At 31.6% G+C, this 17,271-nt stretch overlaps 1 protein-coding gene across 1 annotated transcript in view; it reads right to left on the minus strand.

The window, feature by feature from the left end:
* LOC145294236 (chromaffin granule amine transporter-like) overlaps window positions 1–17,271 on the minus strand; it is a 213,123-nt gene that overhangs the window by 58,576 nt on the left and 137,276 nt on the right. Inside the window, exons 7-8 of the mRNA XM_080141341.1 lie at window positions 15,769–15,858; window positions 1,809–1,849 (exon numbers count right to left, since the gene is read on the minus strand). Coding sequence (XP_079997467.1) covers window positions 1,809–1,849; window positions 15,769–15,858 — 131 coding nt within the window. The remainder of the gene's footprint in view (window positions 1–1,808; window positions 1,850–15,768; window positions 15,859–17,271) is intronic.

Below are 17,271 nucleotides of genomic sequence, written 5' to 3' on the forward strand. Positions count from 1 at the left end.
AGCTTAAAACATTATCCTGACAAAATAATTATAGCTTTGGGTGTGACGTCATATTTAATTTCCCGGGGAAGTGATATTTAATTGTAGTTTATACCAATGAAATATGTTTCGAACCAATATAAGAAATCAACAACAATCGGAAATTCATTTTCAAAACATATAAATAGATTGATAGGTTGAGGCTGACGCGAAGACTTCCTTTTCATTGGATAGCATCATTCCTGGATTGCTCCACTTAATCTTGATTTTCGCTATATAATACGATGCCTTTGCATTTAGCGACCTGTGATTTCCACAAAGTTGGCTCGGGCTCGCTCGGTAGCTGATAGAAATAACCGGAAAAGTTCCTCAATATTAGACGAATATTTTGTTTGTTTTAGCTAACCATGTAATCTAAAAAAAACGTAGAAATATTTTTGTCAATTATAATATTTTGTGTGAAAATATTGGTGCAGAGAGTGATCCGGACGTAAATAATAACGTTATTATTTAAAAAGCCATTCTTAACACGGGGAGGGGAGGGTGTTTTGTACCTATTCTATACTTCAACCTTACAACCGAATAAAAATATATATCATAAAACTTTAATTAAACTTGGAAATACGATTTAAAAAAATAGCGCGGATCACTCTCTGCACTAGCACCAAAATATTAAATGAATATTCAATGATAATATATCGATATTATCATTGAATATTTGTTTAATATTTTAGCTGGAGAAATTAATTTTTCTTCAAGTTTGTAGCAGTCGAAACTTGCTAAAATAGCAGGCAGGGGCGAAATCTCGCGGCTACAGATCTAAATCAACCGTCTTCTTCCTGGTTTATCCAACTGGAGGCCAGCTCTCAATCACGTGACCGATACATAAAACGTGAAATCGGTAACACTTCCTCCTCTTTCGCTGGCAGCAGATATTCGTTTGGGCCATTGGCCCCAGGCTAACGTGAGTACAACAAGCCAACATGGCGACCTTCGAACACCCACTTATTTCCACGTGAGGTACCCACACGAACTGTCTGTACCATGCTATCAACCTGTCTCTCTATTGTAACCGCTACTAACGAAGATGATAAATAAAGATGTTTTTTAAAATCCTTTTGAATATAGAATGAAAGCGCATTTCGTTGTTCATTATTAACTAAAATGGCGACCTCGGAATACTCAGTCTCCAAAGGCTTTATTTGTTATTTTCGTTTTTCCTAGCAACAACAACAAACTTTCAGTATCGCTAACACTTCACGTTGTTGCAGGATTCTTTCCTTTCAAAAATTTGGTTTGACCGCATACTCGTCACAAACAAAAAAGGAGCATAAAAATGTACGCACTTTTCAAAGAAAAGGAAAACAATCTTCAAATGTCGCTTACTCATCACTGAGAGTTCTCTAGAACCATCTTCTCTTCGTGATCATTATTCCATAAATACTGAAAATATCATTAAAATTGCTTAATTTCCTGATTTTTGGTGAATTTTGAATTAAAGGGAGTGGGTCAAAATGTTTATATATTTTGATCATCGGCATTCATTTTCACGTACCTAATAAAACCCAATTAACATACAACACCATTTTATTTTGTAAACCTTGAGATTAAATAATGATCAATAAGTTATATATTAGTGAGCATTGTGACGTATATAGGATGTGGAAGATTTACGATTGCAAACAAACTCATAGCCTTCATTACAATAAGATATGTTTATAATTATGTTTACTTCATAAAGAATTGTTGAAATTAAAAACTGAGTAAAATGTAATCAACATCTCTACGTTGCACGAACCATGAATGAGATAAATTTCACAAATACTTACCCTCGGCGAATCTTCCATTTTCATTGTTGCGAGTTGGAGAACTGAAATTCAGAAAAAATATTGTTTTAAGATTATGGCTACAAAATATTTTTAAAAATGCAAAATAGTTAACAATCGAAAAATTGTAAGCAAAAAACAAATAAATAATAGTAGAATAGCAGTAGAATTTAACAGAATTAAACTGTTTATAAAATGTTTTATTTAGCAGCTAAAACTGTTTATAAAATATTTTATTAAACAATTTCAACTCGTCTAAATGATATGCCGCCCTACGAAAAGAATAAAGATGCCTTTATTTTTGTTCACCGTTGACTTTTGGCGTCCAGTAAAAGCAACCAATTACTTTCCTATTACTAAGCGTGAGTCCAGGAGAACTCACCACTTGAAATTAGTGTTGGTCGTAGGGCGAGGATTGATAACTTTATTACTGGCATTTAGGGAAGTGTTGAGCGAAGATGTTATCCTTACTGGGGTCTGAATCCAGAAGAGCTTTGGTCAGACATTGTAATTTCGTTTACGCAACCTTATTGGTTGTATGATTATTAACTGTATGTTTATTTAGTTGTATTATTATTGGTTGCATGTTTATTGTGTTGTATATTTATTGAGTTGACTGTTTATTTTGTTGCATGTTTATTGAGTTGCATGTTTATTTGGTTGCATGTTTATTGTGTTGCATGTTTATTTGGTTGTATGTTTAATTGGTTGTATGTTTATTGGGTTGCACGTTTATTCGGTTGTATATTAATTAAGATGTATGTTTATTTAGTTGCATGTTTATTGGGTTACATGTTTGTTGTGTTGCCTCTTTATTTAGTTGTACATTTATTGTGTTGCATGTTTATTGTGTTGCATGTTTATTGTGTTGCATGTTTATTGTGTTGTATGTTTATTGGGTGTCATGTTTATTTGGTTATATGTTTATTGTGTTGCATGTTTATTGTGTTGCATGTTTATTGTGTTGAATGTTTATTTGGTTGCATGTTTATTTTGTTGTATTTTTATTGTGTTGCATGTTTATTGGGTTCCGTGTTTTTTGTTCTGCACGTGTATTAGGTTGTATGTTTGTTTAGTTGAATGTTTATTGTGTTGCATGTTTAATTTATTGCATGTTTGTTAGGTTGCTTTTTATTATGTTGCACGTTTATTGTATTGCATGTTTATTGGGTTGCCTGTTTATTGTGTTGCATGTTTATTGTGTTGCATGTTTATTGTGTTGCACGTTTATTGTGTTGCATGTTTATTGGGTTGCATTTTTATTGTGTTTCATTTTAATTGGTGACATGCTTATTGGGTTGCATGTTTATTTGGTTGTATTTTTATTGTGGTGCACCTTTATTGTGTTGCATGTTTATTTGGTTGTATGTTTTTTTGGTTGCATGTTTATTGTGTTGCATGTTTATTTGGTTGCATGTTTATTGTGTTGCATGTTTATTGTGTTGCATGTTTATTTGGTTGCATGTTTAGTAGGTTGTATTTTTATTGTGTTGCATGTTTATTTGGTTCTATGTTTAGTGTTGCATGTTTATTGGGTTGCATGTTTATTGTTTTGCACGTGAATTAGGTGGTATTTTTATTGTGTTGCATGCTTATTGTATTGCATATTTATTGGGTTGCATGTTTATTGTGTTGCATGTTTATTGAGTTGCATGTTTATTGTGTTGTATGTTTATTGTGTTGCATTTTTTTGGACATGTTTATTGGGTTCCATATTAATTGTGTTGCACGTGTATTAGGTTGTATGTTTGTTTAGTTGCATGTTTTTTGTGTTGCATGTTTATTGAGTTACATGTTTATTGTGTTGCATGTTTATTTGGTTGCATGTTTATTAGGTTGCATTTTTATCATGTTGCACGTTTATTGTATTGCATGTTTATTGTGTTGCATGTTTATTGTGTTGCACGTTTATTGTGTTGCATGTTTATGGAGTTGCATGTTTATTTGGTTGCATATTTATTGCGGTGCATGTTTATTGAGTTGCCTGTTTATTGTCTTGCATGTTTATTGAGTTGCATGCCTGTTGAGTTGCATGTTTATTGTGCTGCATGTGTATTGGGTTGCATGTTTATTAAGTTGAATGTTTTTTCAGTATTATGTGTATTGTGTTGCATGTTTATTGTGTTGCATGTTTATTGTGTTGCACGTTTATTAGGTTGTATGTTTATTGTGTGGCATTTTTATTGGGTTGCATGTTTATTGTGTTGCATTTTAATTGGTGACACGATTATTGTGTTGCATGTTTATTTGATTGAATGTTTATTCAGTTGCATGTTTATTCAGTTGTATGTTTATTGGGTTGCATGTTTATGGTGTTGCACGTTTATTAGGTTGTATGTAGATTGTGTTGCATGTTTATTGTGTTACATGTTTATTGTCTTGCATGTTTATTGTGTTGCATGTGTATTGTATTACAAGTTTATTGTGTTGCATGTTTATTTTATTGCATGTTTATTTGGTTGCATGTTTGTTGTGTTGCATGTTTAGTGTGTTGTATGTTTATTGGGTGTCATGTTTATTTGGTTATATAGTTATTGTGTTGTATGTTTATTGTGTTGCATGTTTATTGTGTTGAATGTGTATTGTGTTGCATGTTTATTGTGTTGCATGTTTATTTGGTTGCATGTTTATGTGGTTTAATGTGTATTGTGTTGAGTGTTTATTGTGTTGCATGCTTATTGTGTTGCGTGTTTATTGTGTTGCATGTTTATTTTGGTTGCATGTTCATTGTGTTGCATGTTTATTGTGTTGCATGTTTTTGTGTTGCATGTTTATTGTGTTGCATGTTTATTTGGTTACATGCTTATTTGGTTTCATGTTTTTTGTGTTTTATGTTTATTGTGTTGAAGGTTTATTATGTTGAATGTTTATTATGTTGCATGTTTATTGTGTTGCAGGTTTATTTGGTTGCATGTTTCTTTGGTTGCATGTCTATTTGGTTTGTATGTTTATGTGGTTGAATGTTTATTTGGTTGTATGTTTATTGGGTTGCATGATAATTGGGTTGTATATTAATTGAGTTGTATGTTTATTTTGTTGCTTGTTTATTGTGTTGTATGTTTATTGTGTTGCATGTTTATTGTGTTGCATCTTTATTTGCTATTATGTTTATTGTGTAGCATGTTTGTTGTGTTTCATGTTTATTTGGTTGCATGTTTATTATGTTGCATGTTTATTGGGTTGCATGTTTACTTTGTTGCATATTTATTTGGTTGAATGTTTATTTGGTTGTATTTTTATTGTGTTGCATGTTTATTGTGTTGCATGTTTATTGTGCTGTATCTTTATTGTGATGCATGTTTATTGGGTTCCATACTTAGTGTGTTGCACGTGTATTAGGTTATATGTTTATGTAGTTGTATGTTTATTATGTTGCACGTTTATTGTGTTGAATTTTTTTCGGTTGTAGTTTTGTTGTGTTGCATGTTTATTGTGTTGCATGTTTTTTGTGTTGCATGTTTATTAGGTTGCATGTTTATTGTGTTGAATGATTACTGTGTTGCATGTTAATTTGGTTGTATGTTTATTGTGTTGCATGTTTAATTTGTTTCATGTTTGTTAGGTTGCACATTTATTCCGTTGCATTTTTATTGTGTTGCATGTCTCGTGTTTTGCATGTGTATTTGATTACATGTTTATTGGGTTGCGTGTTTATTTGGTTGTATGTTTATTGTGTTGCATGTTTATTTGGTTGCACGTTTATTGTGTTGCATATTAATTGTGTTGCATGTTTAGTGTTTCGCATGTTTATTTGATTACATGTTTTTTTGGTTGTATGTTTATTTGGTTGTATCTTTATTGTGTGGCATGTTTATTGTGTCGTATGTTTATTTTGTTGCATGTTTATTGAGTCGTACGTTTATTGTGTTGCATGTTTATTTGGTTGCATGTTTATTTGGTTGCATGTTTATTTGGTTGCATGTTTATTGGATTGTATATTAATTTAGTTGTATGTTTATTCAGTTGTATATTAATTGAGTTGTATGTTTATTTTGTTGCATGTTTGCTGTGTTGCATGTTTGTTTTGTTGCATGTTTATTGTGTTGCATGTTTATGTGGTTGTATGTTTATTGTGGTGCAAGTTTATTTGTTGCATGTTTATTTGATGGCATGTATATTCGGTCGTATATTAATTGAGTTGTATGTTTATTGTGCTGCATGTTAATTGTATTGCCTATTTTTTGGGTTTCATGTTTATTTGGTTGTATGTTTATTGTGTTTCATTGTTATTGTGTTGCATGTTTATTTGGTTGTATGCTTATTGTGTTGCATGTTTATTTAGTAGCATGTTTATTGTGTTGCATGGTTATTTGGTTGCATGTTTATTGGGTTGAATGTTTATTTGGTTGTAGGTGTATTGTGTTGCATGTTTATTCTGTTGCATGGTTTTTTGTGTTGCATGTTTATTTGGTCGTGTGTTTATTGTGTTGCATGTTAATTTGGTTGCATGTTTATTGTGTTGCATGTTTTATTGTGTTGCATGTTTATTTTGTTGCATATTTATTTGTATGCATGTTTGTTTCGTTGCATGTTTATTGGGTTGCATGTTTATTGTGTTGCATTTTTATTGTGTTGCATGTTTATTGGGTTGCATGTTTTTTGTGTTGTCTGTTTATTGTGTTGCATGTTTATCGGGTTGCATGTTTATTTTGTTGCATGGTTATTTGGTTGCATGTTTATTTGGTTGCATGTGTATTGTGTTGCATGTTTATTTGGTTGAATGAGTATTGTGTTGCATGTTTGCTGTGTTGCATGTTTATTTGGTTGGATGTTTGTTGTGTTGCATGTTTATTTTGTTGCATGTTTATTGTGTTACATGTTTATTTGTATGCATGTTTATTTGTGTGCATGTTTATTGGGTTGAATGTTTATTTGGTTGCATGTTTATTGGATTTAATGTTTATTTGGTAGTATGTTTATTGTGTTGCATGTTACTTGGGTGCATGTTTATTGTGTTGCATGTTTATTTGGTTGTATGTTTATTGTGTTGCATGTTTATTTTGTTTCATGTTTATTTGGATGCATGTTTATTTGACTGCATGTTTATTTGGTTGCATGTTTGTTTTGTTGCATGTTTATTGTATTGCATGTTTATTGTGTTGCATGTTTATTGTGTTGCATGTTTATTGTGTTGCATGTTTATTTGGTTGCATGTTTATTTTATTGAATCTTTATTGGGTTGCATGTTTATTGTGTTGCATCATTATTGTTTTGCATGTTTATTTGGTTGCCTGTTTATTGGGTTGAATGTTTAGTATGTTGCATGTGTATTGTGTTGCACGTTTATTTTATTGCATGTTTATTGTGTTGTATGTTTGTGGGGTTGCATGTTTATTGTGTTGCATGTTTATTGTGTTGCACGTTTATTGTGTTGCATGTTTATTGATTTGCATGTTTATTTGGTTTTATATTTATTGTATTGCATGTTTATTGTGTTGCATGTTTATTGGTTTGCATATTTATTGGGTTGCATGTTTATTGGGTTGCATGTTTATTGTGTTGCACGTTTATTGTGTTGCATGTTTATTGATTTGCATGTGTATTTGGTTGTATATTTATTGCGTTGCATGTTTATTGGGTTGTCTGTTTATTGTCTTACATGTTTGTTGTGTTGCATGTTTATTTGGTTGCATGTTTATTGTGTTGCATGTTTATTTGGTTGGATGTTTTTTCAGTTGCATGTTTATTCAGTTGTATGTTTATTGGGTTGCATGTTGATTGTGTTGCACGTTTATTAGGTTCTATGTTTATTGTATTGTATATTTATTGTGTTGCATGTTTATTGTGTTGTATGTTTATTGTGTTGCATGTTTATTGTGCTGCATTTTTATTGTGGACATGTTTATTGTGTCGCATGTTTATTTGGTGGCATTTTTGTTCAGTTGCATGTTTATTCAGTTGTATGTTTATTGAGTTGCATGTTTATTGTGTTGCTCGTGTATTAGGTTGTATGTTTATTGAGTTTTATGTTTATTGGTGTGTATTTTTTTTGGTTGTATGTTAATTGGGTTACATGTTTATTGTGTTGCATGTTTATTTAGTTGCGTATGTATTGGGGTGCATGTTTATTGTGTTGCATGTTTTTTTGCATGTTTATTGTGTTGCCTGTTTATTTTTTTGCATGTTTATTTGGTTGAATGCTTATTTTATTGCATATTTATTGTGTTGCATGTTTATTGAGTTGCAAGTTTGTTTGGTTTTATGTTTATTGTGTTTCATGTTTATTTGCTTGTATGTTTATTGAGTTGCATGTTTATTGGGATGTATAGTTATTGAGTTGTAGTTTTGATGTGTTGCGTGTTGCATTTTTATTGTGTTTATGTTCATTTTGTCAAATATTTATTGATTATTATATTTATTGAGTGCATGTTGATTGGGTTGAATATATATTGTGTTTTATATTTATTGTGTTGCATGTTTATTTTATTGCATGTTTATTGTAATGCATGTTTGTTTTATTGCATGTTTATTTTGTTGCATGTTTATTTGGTTGCACGTTTTTTGTGTTACATGTTTATTGTGCTACATGTTTATTGTGTTGCATGTTTATTGTGCTAAATGTTTATTGTGTTGCACGATTATTGTGTTGCACGTTTATTGTGTTGCACGTTTATTGTGTTGCATGTTTTTGTGTTGCATGTTTATTGTGTTGCATGTTTATTTGGTTGCATGTTTATTTGGTTTCATGTTTTTTGTGTTGCATGTTTATTGTGTCTAAGGTTTATTGTGTTGAATGTTTATTATGTTGCATGTTTATTGTGCTGCAGGTTTATTTGGTTGCATGTTTCTTTGGTTGCATGTCTATTTGGTTTGTATGTTTATGTGGTTGAATGTTTATTTGGTTGTATGTTTATTGGGTTGCATGGTTATTGGGTTGTATATTAATTGTGTTGTATGTTTATTGTGTTGCATGTTTATTGTGTTGCATCTTTATTTGGTATTATGTTTATTGTGTAGCATGTTTGTTGTGTTGCATGTTTATTTGGTCGCCTGCTTATTGTGTTGCATGTTTATTTGGTTGCATGTTTATTATGTTCCATGTTTAATGGGTTGCATGTTTACTGTGTTGCATATTTATTTGGTTGAATGTTTATTTGGTTGTATTTTTATTGTGTTGCATGTTTATTGTGTTGCATGTTTATTGTGTTGCATGTTTATTGTGCTGTATCTTTATTGTGATGCATGTTTATTGGCTTCCATACTTATTGTGTTGCACGTGTATTAGGTTATATGTTTATTTAGTTGTATGTTTATTATGTTGCACGTTTATTGTGTTGAATTTTTTTTCGGTTGTAGTTTTGTTGTGTTGCATGTTTATTGTGTTGCATGTTTTTTGTGTTGCATGTTTATTGGGTTGCATGTTTATTGTGTTGCATGTTTCTTTGGTTGCATGTTTATTGGGTTGCATGTTTATTGTGCTACATGTTTATTGTGTTTTACGTTTGTTGTGTCAAATATTTATTGTATGTCATGTTTATTGTGTTGCATGTTTATTTCGTAGCATGTTTATTGTGTTGCATGTTTATTTGATTGTATGTTGTTTGAGTTGTATGTTTACTGTGTTTTCTGTTTATTGTGTCAAATATTTATTGAATTGCATGTTTATTAGGTTGCATGTTTATTAGGTTTTATGTTTATTTGGTTGCATGTTTATTGAGTTGCATGTTTATACAAATTTACATACAAATTTTAACCTTGCTCTGGCTCTGGGAAAAATAGTGCACAAGGAACTGAATATATCTTTGATTTCGGATTTGTCTAGCCGGAATTTGATTTTTCTTTTATTAAAAAGCCTCTTTATATGGTGTTTAATGCTTCGAGATTATCCCTTTCTTTTGAACAAAGAAATAGATTTTCAGAGAAGAGTTTACCTGATGTGATTATGACTTTAAACTTAAGGTAAACAAAAATAAAGAAAAATAAAGGAAAATTGTAAACTTTTAAAATATAAAGAATTTTTAGAAAAAACAAAAAGATAAAGACATAAATATTTGATATTAATATCTTGAATTGGAAAGGGCATACAAATTGCCAAGACAGTGTCATGATTTGTAATGCCTGCAACATATTGATGTTTCATGTTTTTAGGAGCTTATCTCTGTCATAAAATCTAGTAAAGTATAAATATACAACGTCTATCTACACATTGTATATTTATACTTTACTAGATTTTAAAAGTTACACCCATGCTTACTGTCGGTAATTTGTACTTCCGCTTCGTCTATTATTAATATTACTATTATGAAATATCAATATAGTTCTCGACCTGTTTTATAATTACATCCATCTAACATTAAATTTCACATTAAATATATACGTGCCGAGCTTCTTTGTAGCTCCTTAATGTTTAATCATTGCTTAATACTTTATTTATATTATCATCATTTTTATTTTTATTCTTATCTTATTATTTACTTTACCTTATTGTTAATTTTTCTATTTTCATCTCTTACATTAATTTGTTACACTGCAAGTTTTATGTTCTATACTAATATAGTACGTCTTTTTCGTTTTTACTACAGAAATCGACACTTATCTCTCTATTTTATAACTATTTTTCATAATGTTTCTTTTTTTTATAAATTACTTATCTACTTTTAATTGATTTTCTGATATATACATATATATATATTATTGTTTGTATTTATTTTATCTTTATTTTATGTTTTATTTTATTTATTTCATTATTTATTATCTCTCAATTATTTAAAAATATTTTTTCATTTATATATCTACTTGTTACTTTTACTATTTAAAACAATATTTCTGTATTAACCTCCTGTATCATATTATTAACCTCCTGTATCATATTATTAACCTCTCACCACCTTGAACAAATAAGTTTATTTTAACAATTTACAGTTAAGGTTGAAATTAATATCTACTCCTCTTTAATATGTGGTTCCGATCTAATTTTTAAACCTCTATAACTTTTGCTAATTAGCGTTTAAATTTAGATTTTTCAACCAATGAAAAACAAAGTTAGTTTAAATACAGTAAAATAAAATGTAGCGTATTAAATATTTTAACGATGTCTTGTACAGAAAAATAAATAACCAAATTAATAAAAATAAAAATGATAAGTTAAATACAACCGCATCCATTTTCTCTTAAAAACGATCAATTGACCTCAATTGTCTGAATTTATCAAACCTTTTAATCTGAAGGGAAATCGGGTGACGTCTCCTCTTTATCTTCTTCATAGTTGAAATACGTGACTTGCTCACCTCCAATGTTTTGTACGATTGTTGTTTCGTTTTTATTTGAGAATGTTTTTTTGGAGCAAAGATGAAAACTTTTTCTATCGCATGATGAGAGTTGGTTAGTCATCGTTATAACCAATTAGACCGAAACATGATTTTAATTGTGTAACGACATTAAAATAATATTTATTTGAATATAAATTTTTATATTGTCACCATTATATAAATCTCATTAAATTCGCTATTTTTATCTTCGAAATATATAATATATATATATATATATATATATATATATATATATATATATATATATATATATATATATATAAAATAGAAATTACAATTAAATTTACCAAAATGATCCACGGTGGTAAAACTAAAGCATATTATTCACGTGAAATCAGCTTTTTCTTCACCATATTTCCTCTGCTTCACTTTTTGTTATCAAGTAAGATCTTTGACTTACTTGCAGTTTCATCAAATACTTTTGTATGCAAAATCCGATCCCGCATTTTGCTAATTTTTACCCTCTGATGAGAAGGAAAGTATTTCTTCGAAACTCCCCGGATTAAGGACTATCCACTTATTAAGTGTTTCCTTTTCAAATTAAATGTTTTTAACTCTTTTTCAAAGTGTTTTTTAACATGTTTTATTAACCATTTGCTCTTATTACTATATATATATATATATATATATATATATATATATATATATATATATATATATGTATATATATATATACATGTTTCTCTCTTTCTCTCTCTCTCTCTCTCTCTCTCTCTCTCTCTCTCTCTCTCTCTATATATATATATATATATATATATATATATATATATATATATATATATATATATATATATATGCCGCCCGGCATTGCCCATAAGACGCTTAAATATATGTTAATATATGAAAATTTTATATTTATTAATATAGAGCTACTACTCTATTGATGATTATGTCGTACGCAATATATAATAGTAATTTCAAAAGTTAAAAAATATAACATGGGAGCCATCAACTAGAATCGAAGCCACGTCCATATACACAAAAAAGTTTTAAAAAATGACTATAAATGGATATTTGCGCTTGCATAGAAGAGCGCTTTAGTTTACTTACGCTTGCAAGCTCCATTAAAAAAAAAAATTTGCATCCTTTAGCAGCTAAAACTATTTTTTCTACAGGTTTATATTTTCTATATATCAAGTTTCAAGACTGTAGACCCAAAATTGACAGGGGAGTTTGGTAGACACCGTTCATAAGACTGACAGACAGAGACATGCAGACACGGTCACTTATATATATATATATATATATATATATATATATATATATATATATATATATATATATATATATATAAGTTGCTATTATAGTTTAGCAGTAATAACAGTTTTGCAACGCTGTTTGGAGTATTTAATTTCGCTACCTTAGATTTAACATCGTGTGTTTGTTCCGGCAGACATCTTTGTTCATATGTTGAATCTTTTGTAAATCTTTTTCTTCTTGCAGCATTATATTGCTATGCAGTTCTTTTTATATAATTAAAAAAAATTCTTAGTTTTCTGAAGAGTATATGCATGAAAAGAGGCGGTAGTGGCATAATTATAACTGTTTGTTTCGGCAAAACAAAACGGATTTGTAAAAAAATGTACTGAAATTTTAACATGCTGCAATATTTGGATGTTGGAATGTAATTATACTTCTCCTCCTCTCTCTCTTTCTTTCTCTCTCTGTCTCTGTTTCTCTCTCTCTCTCTATCTATCTATGTATATATATATATGTATATATATATATATATATATATATATGTATATATATATATATAGTAATACAGGTGCACATACATATATTATTAGGCTAAAAGTATCACAAATTCATACCAGATTTTCTTTTAGTTGGACATATACAACAACCAGTTTTAAGTTATAGTCTTCTAGGGGAAGATTGAAAATTCAATTCTTACTAGCCGATAATAATTAAGGTAACATAAAATTAACATTTTATCTGATCATGACTGACAGACTGAGAACAATATATCCCATAAAAGCGTTAGTTTTAATTCTGCACTGATATATTAAAATCAATTAGGTTTCCAAGTTTGATAACCCGAAAATCTAAAACACATCTGCTCTGTTTACAGTTACGTAACAAAAGAAAGATTTTTGTCGTTACGTGTCATTTCCTATCTGTAAAGTAACCCCATGAACACGTCAACTTAATATATAATCTAACTTCTAATGACCAATTCCTTTTTTAAATCTAACTTCGCATGGAAATTATGTGGTTAATATTATTTTAACCAACGTAAACTACTGCTATAAAAATAGATAAGAAATAATCCGTTTGTTATTATTATTACTATATTAGTTGAATACGCAGTATTATTATTTAGAATGTTAAAAAATTTCCTCTGATCAATATTTCTTCTCGCTCGTTTTCTGTTTCTTTAGTTTTTTTAATAATAAAATGGCAATTTCATTTTATGTATGTTTATACGCTTTAATAATTTGGAAATTTAATTCATCTCTCAATTTGATATTTCAATGTTTTTATGCAAAACATTATTGAACCATTTCTTATTTTAGATATTTTTATCCATCTATATACTCTCCCCTGTTCCTCTCTCTCTTTGTTCATTCTACCTGCTTAGTTTTAATATCTTACGAATCTTCGTTTGTGAAACGGGCAGGTAGTAACGTATTCGAAAACGAACACTTTCAACTATCCTTCAAATCGCTTCATTGTTCAGCTTAAATCATAGTTTGTAGAAATCTCACATCACAGAGATTATTTGCATATAACAAAACAATGCGCTCAAAAATGGCTTCATATACGTCGATATAATGATTATAGTTGAATAACCAATGAGATAGCAGTACATCGTCCATGATTTATATCTTCACGCATAAGAAACGAACAAGGTATGGCATAAGGGCCTACTTCACAAGATTTCCAGCTACGGTATTACTGGAAATGTTTTCTCAATCATTAAATAATTTCTCTCTGATAGGTTCATAAGAGTAGTGGTTGATATACAGAAATCAGAGGCCCACAGTATTAATGCTGGAGTCCCTCAGGGGTCCATCCTGGGCCCAACTTTCTTCCTGATCTACATCAATGATCTCCCAAAACACATACTTAAATCATTCGTTGACATCTATGCTGATGACACGACTATCTATGGCAACACATCAAAGGCCGTAAATGACAAAGTTCTCTCTAATTCTCTCTCCTCTGATCTTGAGCACGTGGTACAATGGGGAAGAGGTGGGTGGTTACCTTTTAATGCATCTAAAACCAAGCTCCTAACTTTACATCATCAACGCTCTGATCCTCATCTAGCATCAATTGAAATGTATGGCTCTCGTCTTGGGGAGGCTCCATGTTTTGACAAGCTTCTGGGTTTGACCTTTACTCCTGATCTGAAATGGAACACGTACATCAAATCTGTTGCCAGGGACGCTTGGAAAATGGTGGGATCCTTCTACCGCTCCAGAAGATATCTCACTACTGATGCAATTCTCTATCTGTATAAAAGCCAAGTACGTCCAAGGATGGAGTACTGCTGCCACATCTGGGCAGGAGCTGCTAAAAACAGCCTATCCTGCCTTGACAGAGTACAAAATAGACTTCGTGGCTTAGTGAGGGATGCACTTTTCTCTTCCCTGCAACCTGTCTCCCACATAAGAGACGTCGCGAGCCTGTCTTTGTTTTATCGTTATTTCCATGGCAAGTGTTCGTTTGATCTCCAATCTCTCGTCCCCCCTCGCCAATCTTTCACGAGAAACACCCGTCTGGCTGAAACTACTGTCAATAATTTTCCCCACTCTTTATCTGTGCCTAAATCTAAACGTAGATTCCATGAGCAGAGCTTCTTTCTCAGAAGTGCACGATTGTGGAACTCTCTTCCGTTCGCCTGTTTCCCACCTGACTACAACTTGGATATCTTCAAATCCAACATAAACAAATTCCCGACAAACCACCCCCTTAAGTAAGACACTCTATCAAATCTCCAATACTAATGATTACTACAATACTATCTCATTGATTACTGTACACACAATAACCCTTATCCCTGAGTGGCCTCCAGGCCTTGATAAGTGGTGACCCCATCTAAAAAAAATATTTACAGGCATAAAAGTACCATCAGCTGTGCTAACGAAGAAACCAACATGATATTCTTTCATTTTTATAAGCGCTTACAAACTGGGATATCTCAAACATTTATTTATGAAATTTAGATTTGTTTTAGTTACAGAAAATGCCAATCTTGTAAAATTATCCACCTCTCCTTAATACTAACACAATCTAAGAATATTAAACTAGAAGTGATAATGTCATTTATCTTTTCAATATCACAGTCTTATCTTCTCACGCGTTCTTTATTGTTGAGCTCTTTATTGTAGAGTTGAGACAGAGTTTTCATGCCTTTTTTATTGGCGTTTTCTCGAGACTCGTTTTTTCCCATTCGTTTTTTACCTGACACATTTCCGAATGGAAGCATCATTTATTTCAATCTTTATTATATACTGTATGCCTATTTATTAAACTGGGCGAGTGTTCAGGAGAGATGAGAAATTATAGGTTATTTCGGCCATTCGTTACTATAAATGTTTGATTTGCATGCATAAATGCTTCTTTTGGATTATTATTAGATTACTCCCAGCAGCAAATAATTAGGTGTAAAGTTGCGTGATAAGCATTAAAAGTCTGCGGACATACAATGAATTCTTTGATACCATTAGAATACATCAACATACTTAATGTGAAGGCCATGATCCCAGCAAGCAGTTCGAATGGAAATGCCGGATTGACAAATTCGAATAAAATACTCCCATAAACAGGGCCAGCTGAAATAAGAAGAAAAAGAAATAATTAAACATAGAAATAATCATAAATTCATCTTTTTTTGTTATATAAAACCTAAATGAATGAATCAGCCGTTTTCCTATAAAAATAGCAAGATCTCATGAGACGTGCAAGTCAAGTTTCCAAGCCTGGCCTTAAGAGTAAACTGATTGTAACCATTTAATTGCTTTATATTGTGGGGGAACAACTCTATCAATGGACTCAACCACCTTCCATATATATCTGAACTCTTAACGATCCCGGGGAAGGGCTCTAGTTCCGTGGTTAACCGCGCATGCTCGGTGGAACGCAAAACACTCTTTTCATTCTGTAACCCCTTATTTGTCTTTTATTACTTGTCTTACTCCGTTGTTCTGTTTTTATTCAGATTCATAACACTGGCGACAGAAGGATTCGAGAAACGCACTCACGCTGAAACCCTAATGCCTTACCAGTCCAACAGCAATAAACCAGTGCTCTCATAACACTGGCGACAGAAGGATTTGAAAACTCATGAAATTTAATAAACCAATGTTTCCATAACAATGGCCACAGAGAAAACTCACGAAAGCATACTCAAGGGTTTTCTACATGGGTCATCCAGGAACAAACCAGATGGAAAGCCTTATGAGAAGATTCATTACTGGCCATCTATGGACCAAGACATTACCAACATGGTGAAAACGTGCAAAAGCCGTGCTTTAATTGCAAAGACACTCCCTATAATGCATAAACCCTGGCTTAAAGCTGAATAAAACCCTGGCCTTAAGCTGAATAACCGTGGTCTCGGATCCACATAGACTACACAGGACTAGTAGAGGACCTGCTAGTAGACAGCTACTCAAAATGGTCAGATGTCCTGAGGTGCAGAAAACCGAACATAGCAACGACTACGAATTTTTATTATAGTTGTTTGATCGCTTTGGGTCAGCGACAACTCTACCTAGTTCACCTCGGCAGAGTTCAGGGAATTCTGTGAAACATACCAAGTCAAGCAAATCACGACTCCCCAGTACCATTCTAGACGCAACAGACAGGCCGAACGCTCAGTTGACATGCTAAAAAGGGTGTTAAAGAAGGCATACGGTACACCAACAGAAAAGTGTGACGTGACCGTCCCAGCGAGTAGTTGAGCTTCCCACTAGAGGAGACTGACACTCCCAGAGTACTGGAGAAAACCGGTATGTTTTATTTTATATTCTTTTATTTATCATTAGTGTGCCCGGGTGACAGCGAAAAACCCTGCTGAGAGAAAAGATTAGGATTTGTGACTTTGATTTTTACGAGAATCGACAAACAATGTCATTTTTGAAGCTTGTACTCCAAAACAAGTAATGACTCAGGGTTCTGGAGAAATTATGTTTATAATTCAAGTGCAGTGCTTCAACCTGGGAATCACGGTGGTGACCCCATTA

The sequence above is a fragment of the Euprymna scolopes genome, chromosome 15, assembly GCF_053919585.1.
Source record: "Euprymna scolopes isolate OS-2025 chromosome 15, ASM5391958v1, whole genome shotgun sequence".
NCBI classification, from domain to species: domain Eukaryota; kingdom Metazoa; phylum Mollusca; class Cephalopoda; order Sepiida; family Sepiolidae; genus Euprymna; species Euprymna scolopes.